Source organism: Urocampus carinirostris, chromosome 6 (genome assembly GCF_059441175.1).
Source record: "Urocampus carinirostris isolate Australia breed hairy pipefish chromosome 6, RoL_Ucar_1.0, whole genome shotgun sequence".
In the NCBI taxonomy this organism is placed as follows: Eukaryota; Metazoa; Chordata; class Actinopteri; order Syngnathiformes; family Syngnathidae; genus Urocampus; species Urocampus carinirostris.
Window position 1 is genome coordinate 20,902,125 of NC_142354.1, and position 12,943 is coordinate 20,915,067.

Sequence of the window (12,943 nt, forward strand, 5' to 3'; positions counted from 1 at the left end):
TAGATTACAAATATTATTATAGTGCTGGGCTGCGAAAATATAGTCAGATATTTAACAGATCACTTGTACAGAAAAGGTTGCAGACCACTGTTTCATAATGTTGTTGGCTCTGCTGCGGTATTAAATCATGGCATTGTGCTCCAGACTGGGTAGAGAGCAGCCAATAATTTTCCGGACTGTGTTGCAAGGTTTTCTCTGTCTGTAGCCGTGTTTCCAGCTTAGCACTCCGTGATCCCAATGCTCTCATTATAGACTGTTAACACACGCAGAAAAGCCTGCTGTGGTGTGATAAGCAGCAAGAGTTGTTGGACTGAACCAAACACTTTTTATTTTTCAACCCACGGGTCCTTTAAAACATGTTGGAGCTAACTTGCGGAGATGGACACTGACATTTTCCAATGTTGACATGGAACGCAGGCCGCCTTATTTGTCCATGTGTCACTGCATGGAATGAGTGGCAACACTAGGCAGCAGAGTTCCCATCTTCGCTCGTGAGCGCACGCCAGATCAACTTGCGTGGCATGTACAGACAGAGATGTGACCCAGCTACTCAGTGGACTGTGCATATCAGAGGAGAGATTGTCACAAGTAAGGAAAGGGGAAGGGAGATGGAGGTGGAAATTGAATATAGTAAAGTGAAAAAGGGTCAGGTAAGGATTAGGGCTGCGACCATTAGTCCACTTTGTCGACAAAAATCGATTACAGAAATAGTACACGATAAATTCTATTGTGTACTATTGTCGCGGTACACGTTTTTCCAACAGATTGAGGTATCTCCACATGGATTTAATGTCTTCTGAGAGTCTCTCATGCGCAAGTGCGTCTTGATCTGAAACTGTAACAAAAATGGGCGCCATCAAGAAGGTGTGCCGAAACTTCTAAAGCTTAGGAGCATTTTAGCCTGGATACAGCCAATAAAAATACTACATGCAAAGTTGGCACAGCAAACCTTGCATACAGTCAAGTCAAGTCATGTTTATTTGTATAGCCCTTAATCAAAACGAGTCCCAAAGGGCTGCACAGACCACAGATTTTTTGCAAACCACAGACTATTATTACACCATCCCCTGATCTAAAACCAACATGAGGGCAAGGAAAAACTCAAAACCTCAAAATGAGGTAAATAAAGAAACCTTGAGAAGGGACCGCACATGGCCATATATGTTGCAATAACAGGTAATACACAGATATATAAAATATAGGTTATTCATATGCTAAAGACTAAAAGTGTGATGCACAAATTTTTAAGCCTTGGGGTTAAAAATAACTTTATCTACACTTAAAAGATTTTGACCAAGGAATACCTACGCCTTTCTGGTGTTATAACGTTGTTTTATTTACTGTTCTAATGCTACTAATGAGCTTGTTCCTGGTTTACAGAGATACAAATGTCTACTTGATTTAAATTTGTTAAATTTGTTTACTTATTTGGCTGTTCCAAAATAATGGACTGATTATTTGACTAATAGTTCCACTAGTCCGTGACTAGTTGACTTAAAATAGTTGTAGCCCTATTGGGAACTGGAGGAGAAAAAAATAAACATTTGAGCGGAAATGGAAGGCTAAGCCGTGCATGATGGGAAACAGCGAGTGAAAGACAGTGAGTGAGAGCAGAGATGGGCGGCAGTGTTGGAGGAGGGTTGGAGTATGGAAGGATGGTGACTCACTCCAGTGGTGGTAAGGCTTTGATTTATTCTCTCTGTCTTTTCTGGGTCATATAGTGTGGGCCCACAAGGGTCTCTATTAGCACCGGGCCACACAGAGTAGAAGCTTAAGCATTTTTAAATTTGGCTAAGCCAGCCGCCTCTCTCACCAAACAACTTGAAACCCTAACACCCAACTATCGAGGCATTGTTAGATCAACAAACCCCACACTCCCTTGAAAGTTGTTGGCCTCATTGATTCAAATGGCAAAAAAATAGTAGGATAAACAAGGTTCGTACACCTTTTTCATGACCAAATTCAAGCACGTTTCAAGGACTTTTAGAGTCAATTTTGTAATTTCTACAGAACTATCAAAATAAAAATTCCAGGGTGAATCATGTCTTTTGCAGAGCCACAAATACATATAGCACTGTAATATTATATTTCCCCTCATAAAACTTAAAATATAGCCATTAGTAGCTAAACCCCTGGTAACAAAAGTGAGTACACCCTTAAGTAAAAGTTCTAAAGTTCAAGTGTGGCCACCATAATTTTGCAGAACCACTTTAATTCTCTTGGCCATGGATTTCACCAGATCCTGGCAAATTGCCACAGGAATGCTCTTCTACTCCTCCACGACATCATACTGGGGAATATAAGAGATATTGTACTTTTCCGCCTTCCATTTAAAGATGCCCCAAATATTTTCTATTGGGTTTACATCTGGAGACCTACTTGTCCAGGCCATCCCCTTTACCCTTATCCCCATTAAAAAAGCCATGGCCATCTTAGAAGTGCATTTGGGGTCATTGTCAGGCTGGAACATTGCCCTGTGACCCAGTTTCTGGATGGAGAGGATCATTCTCATCTTAGGTTCCTCACGGTACATCTTTGAGTTTGTATTTCCCTTAATGAAATGCAACTCCCCAATTCCAGTTCCACTCATGCAGCCCCAAACTATGACATTCCAAACAGCATGCTTAACTTTAGGCACGACACAAACAAGTTTGTACTCCTCATCTGGTTGCTGGCACGCATGCTTCACACCATCTAAGTCAAATAAATGATTCTTTCTCATCAGGCCAGAGGATATCTTTCGAGTAAGTTTATTTACATACTTCCTCTTATTGTGTCAAAGCAATGTTTCTTCAGTGATATTCTACTAAACATTAAAATGAAATCTGTGAACTGTATATCTGCAATTTACATGTGTGACTTTTAATCTTTTGTTTACATTCATCAAAACATATGATTTTGAGATCTGAGTAAATCGCAAATGCATTTTTTTTTAGACAAATATCTCCCTATACAGGTGTTGGGTAGAATGATAATATGTACCATTTTTTCATGACTGTGAGGGACACCTAAAAGCCTTTATTTTTTTCAAAAGCTGACCATGCGCCTTATGATACAGTGCGGCGTATATATGGATCAATTTTGAGTCGCAAGGTCTCGCAACTAAGGCAAACAGCCGGCGACTAGATTTTCCCCCGTAGGCGAAGTAGTCTGTAGTGCTGGGATATATATATATGTATATTGACACCGGCGTTTTTCATTTCCTAACCAATGTGTCAATCATTTTGTGAATCGGTCACTATTGGCTAGTTAATCTGAGGTAAAGGAGGTGGGTCCTTTTCAGCATATACAGGCTCACATAGGCTAAAGCGGGGCAAAACAAAGCCTGCCAATTGGCCAAAAAAGATGAATTTGAATCACAGTTAGGTTGCTCATTTTTTACGAGTCTGTATTCGTAAACAGGAATTAAGGAGCTAAACATACAGCTAGCAACAAGCAACGTCTATCGATGCAGATGCTTCTCTGCAGATTTTTCATTTTATTTGTTGACATTATTGCGTGTTTTGGAGTGTGTAAATATTTTACACGGTTGCATTTACTACACTCACGAATGTAAAAGGACCATGGTTGCGTATTATTCTTGAACGTGATGGCTGCAAGACAACTTTTGTGAGCTTCTCCGGCTTTATATCTTCCTGGTATCTTGTTTGAGACTGATCTTGATGTTTCTGTGATGAATCTATTTTTAAATTCAAGTGTTTATTGTCATATGCACAGTAAAGAACAATGTTTCCCTCCACAATGAAATACTTACTTTGGTGTCTACACAGTCGTCAGCGAAAAAGAAAATAGAAACTAAGAAATGTTTGACATTTCTTGAATCCCAAGAGTTTAACCTGTCACGGTCGCCTTGGTGACCAGTCTGCCCCGCCCTCTGGGCAACAGCTGGAAGCAGTTCCACTAATTGTGGATCTGCTATTTAAGGCTGCATTGTGGGCTCTGCGGTTGCTGGTTCATTACTCATTATTCACAATCCCGGTCTGTTATGCCTTGTCCTGTTTTAGTATGTTATGCTTTGTCCTGTTTTAGTCTGTTATGCCTTGTCCTGTTGAGTTCGTGCCGGAGGAACTCTGTATTGTTCTGTTTTGCCCCGGAGTATTGGGCGACTTTTATTTTGTAAAATAAAACTTATGGATCGTCAACGCATTTGAGTTCTCCCTTCATGCCTCCTGCCTCCGTTCTGGTCCGGTCCCCTTCCACGCCACCACGCTCTCGTGACAGAATGAACCCGCCAACAAATAGAACTCAGCGAACGATCCCAGCGCGACTTGGGGAGAGCTGGAGAGCGCAGTTTGGCAGGCGCCTACTGAGTTGGCCTTCCCTGCCCGTTCGAACCACGGCCCCGCCCGTCGTGGCCCTTGCTGTGCCTCGAATGGGGTCCCAGGAAGAATTAACGCCTGCCAGCCCGACTCCCGTGCCGATTGCCTGCTATTCCCTCTCCCCTGCGTGCAAGTCCGACTCCGACTCCGCTGCCCGTCAGGCCGACTCCGACTCCGCTGCCCGTCGGGCCGACTCCGACTCCGCTGCCCGTCGGGCCGACTCCGACTCTGATGCCTGCCTGCCAGTCCGACTCCGCTGCCTGCCAGTCCGACTCCGCTGCCTGCGTGCCAGTCCGACTCCGCTGCCTGCCAGTCCGACTCCCCTGCGTGCCAGTCCGACTCCCCTGCGTGCCAGTCCGACTCCCCTGCGTGCCAGTCCGACTCCGCTGCGTGCCAGTCCGACTCCGCTGCGTGCCAGTCCGACTCCCCTGCGTGCCAGTCCGACTCCCCTGCGTGCCAGTCCGACTCCGCTGCGTGCCAGTCCGACCCCCCTGCGTGCCAGTCCGACTCCGCTGCGTGCCAGTCCGACTCCCCTGCGTGCCAGTCCGACTCCCCTGCGTGCCAGTCCGACTCCGCTGCGTGCCAGTCCGACTCCGCTGCGTGCCAGTCCGACTCCGCTGCTCCTGTTTTGCCGGTTCTGATTTTGACTCTCTTATGTCTTGTCTGTTCTGATTTTGACTCTCTCATGTCTTGTCTGTTCTGATTTTGACTCTCTCATGTCTTGTCTGTTCTGATTTTGACTCTCTCATGTCTTGTCTGTTTTGATTTTGACCCTCTCATGTTTACCTGTTCTGATTTTGCCTGTCCTGTTTACCTGTTCTGATTTTGCCTGCCCTGATTTTGCCTGTCCTGTTCTCGTCGGTTCTGCCTGTCTGTTATCCCCTGTCCAGTTTGCCCACCAGACCCCCTCCCTGCCGAGCGCCGATTCCGATCCGCCCGACGCAGATGGCGCCTGCCTCTCCCCGTTCCTGCGTGTTCGGAGGAGGGAGCGGGGTTGCCCCAATCGCGAGCGTCAACATTCCGGGGCGTGAGGTTGTAATTTTTTCTTTTTGGGACCTCGGGAGCTGTCCCTTAAGAGGGGGGCTCTGTCACGGTCGCCTTGGTGACCAGTCTGCCCCGCCCTCTGGGCAACAGCTGAAAGCAGTTCCACTAATTGTGGATCTGCTATTTAAGGCTGCATTGTGGGCTCTGCGGTTGCTGGTTCATTACTCATTATTCACAATCCCGGTCTGTTATGCCTTGTCCTGTTTTAGTCTGTTATGCTTTGTCCTGTTTTAGTCTGTTATGCCTTGTCCTGTTGAGTTCGTGCCGGAGGAACTCTGTATTGTTCTGTTTTGCCCCGGAGTATTGGGCGACTTTTATTTTGTAAAATAAAACTTATGGATCGTCAACGCATTTGAGTTCTCCCTTCATGCCTCCTGCCTCCGTTCTGGTCCGGTCCCCTTCCACGCCACCACGCTCTCGTGACATAACCTTCCTAATGATATGTGGAATGACGCATTTAAGTGATTGTTGACATCGCACAGATACCGTGTCTCTACGTGTCTGAAACACATATTTGCTTCTTTGCGAGCCGTCGGAATGCAAAGAGGCTAATAAGTTTGATTGAACTATATGACTGTTTATTTTACATTTCCACTGTAGCACCTTATAGTCCGTTATGTATGGAAAATATAGGACAAAAAAACCTTTTCGGGGGGTGCGCCCTCTAACCCGGTGCACCTTATGGTCGTGAAAATACGGTAGCTTACATTTTCAGTTGCAGGAAGTTCTTCCGTTACAGTGGGAAATGCTACCTATAATTTTTGCATGGCCCATATTAAATGTCCATAATTGATACGTATGTTTCCGTAGTGCAGTGGTTAGCACATTTGCCTAACACGCGAAAGGTTCTCTGTTCGAGACCGGGTGGAAACATGTTGGCCTGGAAAGGAATGGGTGCCACCAGGCTGTACTTGCCAAAGACACACCACATAAAATGGAGCCCCTACGATCCTAGTGTTTAAGGGATCCAACCAACAAACTAATCCTCCCTGTCTAGGACATGTACCATGCACCTGTCTTCTTGGGTGAGAATCGTATGGGGTGAAGACACTTTATAGGACAACACCGTACAAAGCAATGCCAGCTGCAGTTAATCACGAGGGAAAAAGAAAAGCAATGGAAAAGCGAACCCACCAGAGAGCAGTGTCGTCTTCATTTTTAAGCAGACTTGTTGAGAAACATGGCAACACTTTCAAGCATTTACAAGTACTTCAACCAATATTCAAGCATTTCCAAGGATTTCAAGCATCTTCACCTGTATAAAAGTTTGGGACTTACCCTATGACGACGATGACAAAGTCCAGCATGTTCCAACCATTTCTCACGTAGGCATTTTGATGCATCACCAAACCGTATGCGATGATCTTCAAAAAGGTCTCGATTGTGAAAATGATGAGGAAGGCATACTCGACTGTCTCCTGCGCACAAGAAACATAGAAAAAACATCAGCATAATAGGGCATTAATCATGTTAATCATGCCGGATAGGCCAATTAAAAAAGAAAACTCAAATTAAATACTGTTAAAGGAGCTGTACAAAATTCGGACCTTTTTTACATACTGCTGCATGATTGCAGCCTCAGTCCGCTTGTTCAAATGTGTGTGCGAGTCATATGACCCCCAAATTAACTTTTCTTTTTCATCTTTCTTTGGATTTCGGTTGACGTTTGGATTCTACCAGAAGCAGACCTTTTCTCACTTTCACCATTTTCATGTTACACTATAATAGTAACAAAAAAGACCTGCGGGAACGACAAGGCGTCACTTTCAAGCATTCTCCCCAGCCCCTATTACTTCTACATAATGTGTTCTGCCACAAACAACTTTGCTAAAATTTAGATGAAAGCAGATAAGCACAGTGGAAAATAAAGCATAAGGCTCTGCTCTTTAAACTCTTTAGTTATGCACATCCTTATGAGAGAAAATATTGAACATTTAACTTTTTTAAGGATACCTCCAATGACACTCTACATCTTTAAACATAACATTTTTGGTTATCAAACTACAAATAGACAATATCCTATTCCAGACTAACTTTGACTTCAACCTGTATTGTATGCACATTTAAAAGGCAGTGTCAGCAATTGACGTAATTCCATTTATATTTTTGTAGTGACTTGTGTTTTTATTTGTTTGAATTTAATCATGACAGCTAGTAAGGATCTCACGATAACACCCCGATTTTATGTATATGTATTAATTTGTTTCATCTGGCACAGAGAAGGGATGGACAAACTCTTAATCTGGATGTGTGGGTGAACAGACTTAAACACAGATGGAAACCCTGCCAACAGTTCTCTATATATAACATAAAATTACTTTGGGTAGATACTTAAACATAGAGTAGTTTTTCAACATAGTAATGATCTCATTAGGTCATACGGGCGTGGCTAATTAAGTGTTCCATGAGCATTAAAATGCAAGTTAATGATATGTAACAAAGAGCCGTAAACAACATGGTGAGATGTCCACAGTCGTTAATCTTCATCCCATTATGCTCTTCTGCATCTCCAACTCAGGTTACCATGTATGATGAGGATTAATAATGAATGCATTGCTCCACATAGGACTCTATATGATTGACCGAATTAATTTTGCTCTGCATTGTCCACAAGAGACTGATTTTCTCTAATGAGCAGCACAATGGAGAGGGAATGTTTTCTACCATAAGTTTGCAGAGTGTTTTTGCCTGGCAGTCACTTTCCCCACAAATATTACAAAATATTAAAGAGAATACAGTACCTATTATAATTTTAGAAGTGACGTGTGGTGAGGTTCTTGTCTGCTGAAGCAGATATATTCGACAGAGCAACAAAGCAATTATAAACTGTAGCATAGAAAACTCGATTTATCGTCTAACGTGGACCAATAAATGAAGTACGCTACCATTTTTCAAATTAAAGCATCAATTATCTCCAGACAGAAGAGCAGTTTCAGCGACAGACTGCTGTCACTGTCTTTTACTACGGACAGACTGAAGAGATCTTTTCTTCCTCATGCCATGAGGCTCTTTAACTCTACCCGGCAGAGTAAAAGCCCACAGTAAACCACACCACCTACATTGCATATTACCGAATCTTACTGCAATATGTATTCTGTGTAGCACTATTTAGTTATTCTATATAACACGCTACAGTGGGCATTTGCACGTCACACTGGGTATTTGTATATTGTATTCTTTTTGCTTTTTTATTGTATTGTTCTCAGCTCAGGGATGCTGCTGGAAATGTGAATTTCCCTTCGGGGATGAATAAAGTATCTATCTATCTATCTATCTATCTGTCTGTCTGTCTGTCTGTCTGTCTGTCTGTCTGTCTGTCTGTCTGTCTGTCTGTCTGTCTGTCTGTCTGTCTGTCTGTCTGTCTGTCTGTCTATCTATCTATCTATCTATCTATCTATCTATCAATCAATAAAAAAGAGTCCATGCAAAACGAAAAAGGATCACGGACTGGCTCGACTGTCTGTTAGTTAACTAATACTACCACTATTTCTACTGTTTAGGGTTAAAGTGTCAACAAATCGGAATCAGTGGTCTCACTATCGCCCTCTGCCATGAGGCCCGAAAAGTGCATGCCTCTTTCTGCATCTGCAGAAGCTCAGAACAGCAATACATTAGCTACTAAGTGTATTAATAATATTTGTCATATAATGCGAAAATTCTAATATTTTGAAAATAAAATCCCAGGCCATACCATCAATTTAATGTTTTCACCTTCAAGGAAAGTCTTTACCCGTTTTGCTGTGTGACATAGAGCATGGTCCTAGGTGATAAACGCAGGTGAGGAACCATGTGCTTTTGAAGAAGGTTTTGATACACATTTACATTCACTCGGCTATGTAACTGTACAAAAGGCCCAACTCCTGATGCAGAAAACATGGCCCAAACCATGACACTTCCTCCTTTACCTTTCACTGACTTTTTTTTACACACTTCGTGTTTAGTCTTTCAACTCTTAACCAGTTCTCCTCTGTTCACACAACATGCTCTAAAGCAATGCTCAATCTAGATTTTTGATTTTTGTTTTTGCCACTAAGAAGCTTGGTCACTGCAGTGAAGGCCTTCAGTCCAAATGCTCATAACCTTTTAATGTTCCGACAGCCCATTGGACTTTTAATAAATATTTTCGTGTCTGTAAAATGTCACATATCATTTGAAAGTTTAAAACCCTTGGGTTTCAAGCAATGCTGACCATTTGGAAATGTACTCACAGATAATTCACGATCAGTTCGAAACAAGATCCCCAAAAAACTATAAAGGGTGCATAGCTCACCAATTTTGTCCCCTGGCAGTCATTAAATGAGTTGAATATCCGCAAAAATGGCTTAGTTACATCAAGGGCAGTCCAGGGAATTCAACCCTGTAAAATAATGCCGACTGATAAAAATAAAAAAATCGCCGAAAAGCATTCCTGCATTGTTAAACGGTTCTTTTTGTAATCGTTCGTTTCACCACATGATTTCGGTTTACAAACGGACTCGTAAAATTATTCCCATTATGGCCGTTAGCCTCTGACCTTTTGATTGACACCACTCCCGGCCAATAGCTTTGTTTCACGGTCCACAGCCGACCTTAGGTTATATATAGCTGTAAACGTGTTGTCTCCAAATGGCCACATTTGGAAACGGCTTGACCTACCCTTAGTAAAAACATGTAAAACACAATGTTTTGTTTTTCAGAATGTGATCAAATTTGACTATGTGCCAGGCAAGGCTTCAAGCTATTGTCTGACCTGTGTTTAAGCTAAGATGCCCAAGCTACACCATCCACAGAAATTTGATTGAAGCCTTCAATTTACTTTGGGTTCGTCTTGGATTGGGATTTTAGACGTACTGTATTTTACAGTAACGTTAAGGGGTTAAACAGCGAGACACTGAATGGCGAGACAGATCCTTACCATGTTCAGCACTGAACTGATGCGCAATTCCAGCTTCAGTGAGGAAATGATTACCCATAGACATCCTCCACATTGACCTATCTTCTCAGGCATTTGTCTTCCGTGGATGACCAGCCTTCTTGGGTTACTTGAATGTGTTTGTAGTTTTGTAGGGATCAGTTTTCTTGAAATAACAAATTTGGAACGATTAACTTCTCTTGTTATGGCTGGAATGGTCATCCCTTTTGCTTTCATCTGGACAACCTGCTGCTGGGGCCTTTAGTCACTTTAAATGGCCCACCATCTTACAAATTCAGTAAAACTGGCAGTTTGAAGGCCAGTCAAATAGGGGTTGATAGATAATCAAGAACATTAGCACCATGTGCTAGATTAGAACCATTGAGTGAAAGAGTTCTCTAATTTTGATCAGTGCATTTTTTTTTGTTTTTTGCAGAAATGCCTTATCCGTTTTCTGAAAAGGGTGTTGTAGTAACATGGTATAGACACAACAAAATGTCCTTAAACTGTTGAGCAGTGAAGATAGTATTATTTAACAATTATTCAATTTCTCATATGTTGTATAAGTCTAATTTTGACCTCCAGTGTATAATACTATTAAAACCAAGGCAATACATGCTCACTTCAACCTGCTTTTTGCGACTGCCTGTCTAAGTTCAAAACAAAGATAATCACATCCCTTCCAGGATGACCGGGCTGCAACAGATGTTGCCATAACAACTAATACACAGATATTGTCCACATGAAATATAGGTAATTCATAATAGAAGTGTGTTTTAAGCCTAGACTTAAAAAGTTCCACATTTATGCATACTAAAGAGCAAACATAGCTTTGGCATAAACGCAACAGAAAAGAAACCACAAACAGTTCTCAGACATGTGGCTCACTCCATTTGTAGAACATGTTATAATCGAGTGTGTATTGGAAGGTAAAAGTAATAAAGGTAAGTACTAACTTGTGCTTGGTCTGAAAAAAAAAAGCGGTATTTACCAGTTGTAAGCTTTTGATGTGGTCAATGGCTACCTCCATGCTTTGTGCATAAAATCGCACACCGGCTATATGATTAGTATCACTCACGCCATACACTAACACAGTGAATGTGCCGCGGTGGCCAAACCTATTGAGTCTTTTAACATCTCACAAGTGAAGCATATCATACAAAATGCAAACACACAAAAAACATAAAAGGCATGATAGTCTTTTCTGCCTGTGGGCCTCCTTTACGCGCTGTTATGTGTTCTCAGTGGAGGCCGCAAAATGTGAGAGTGATGAGTGCTGCAGGGCCCGTTTTCCCAACAGTTTACTGCAGATTATAAGGAGCACTTAGGCCAGAGTAAGAGATACAGGGCTTTTTGTTGCAGAGGCAAAAGGTTGAGAAAAGCCAGAGGCGTTATGTCCATGACAAGGCTGTATTGAATCCTGCAGTGATGACGCAGCACTTCCGCGTGGAAGATTTTTGGAGATTCGGAGGAGACGTATTGTTTTTCTTGATTTTCAAAGGGGTTCAAGTAAAGCTAACGGCAAGATATACCGTATTTATTTGTGTATAACGTGCATGCTTTTTACCATAAAAAGAGTTCACAGTTTGGGTCCGTGTTATACAAGACGTTTTACGGGAATACACACGCTCCCCTACTTACGACCATTTGACTTACGAAAAACGGTAGATACAAAAACGTTTTTGGGACGTCGAAAAATACTTGGATATTGCTGTAAGTTAGATTTTGTATTGTGTGCACCTTTTTCCGAGTACAGGACAGTACTGTAGTGCTTCTTTCTGCCACTACCAGTGTGTGGTGGCGCCGTGAGAGGTCACCCAGCATCCACCCCGAAGAAGAAATCCGGCTTCTACTTCCTTGTTTGTGTGTATACACACTGCACTGTATCTCTAGCGCGCTAAGAACTAAGACATGTTTAATATCTCATGCATCAATTCAATAGAATAGAATAGAATAGAATATGGTTGGTGTAAAGCTTAAAGAAGTTGCGAGCCGTTTCTTTTGAAATGAAAGTGGAATAAGAAAGCTTGATGCGGTGGAGAAAATGGTCGGTTCTCTTTTTTTTTGTCCACTTATTACCACTGAGGAGGAAGTCGCCTCATTCTTCCAAAAGTAAGTTAAAATTACCTTTGTTTATCTTTGTAATCAAATCAAGTCATGTTTATTGCCCTTAATCACAAGGAGTCTCAAAGGGCTTTACAGACCACAGAATGTCAACGCCTAACGTGTAGCTTTGTTTTTCAGTACTATGCTTTATCATTCAGCCTGCTTTGAAACGTTATGGAGCATATCATTTTATGAAATGTGTATTTTTTAGGACAAAACAATACAGGTTACTTAGACAAGCCTTAAACATACTTATATAAACCATAATCATACATTCCATACAAACTATAGCACTGGAGCAACTTACGAACAAATTGAACTTAGGAACGATCGTCCGAAATCTCGTTCATAAGTAGGGCAGCGTCTGTACTGACAAATATTTTTTGTTGTACACTACATTTATTTCAAGACACGTAGAGGGAATCAAACCATCTAGATGTTGCGATATTGTGTAGTACGGCCATTTTTATAAATGTACCTGAACCGGTTGCCAGCCAGTCGCAGGGCACACAGAGACAGACATCTCACTTGCTCATTCATATCTAGGGACAATTCAGACTGGCCAATTAACCTAACATGCATG

General features: G+C 42.1%; 1 protein-coding gene across 4 annotated transcripts in view; it reads right to left on the reverse strand.

Moving 5' to 3' along the window:
* cacna1da (calcium voltage-gated channel subunit alpha1 Da) overlaps positions 1-12,943 on the reverse strand; it is a 141,335-nt gene that overhangs the window by 87,560 nt on the left and 40,832 nt on the right. For all 4 annotated transcript variants that reach the window (XM_088338220.1, XM_088338218.1, XM_088338217.1 and 1 more), the window contains exon 4: positions 6,642-6,781. In XM_088338220.1, coding sequence (XP_088194346.1) covers positions 6,642-6,781 — 140 coding nt within the window. The remainder of the gene's footprint in view (positions 1-6,641; positions 6,782-12,943) is intronic.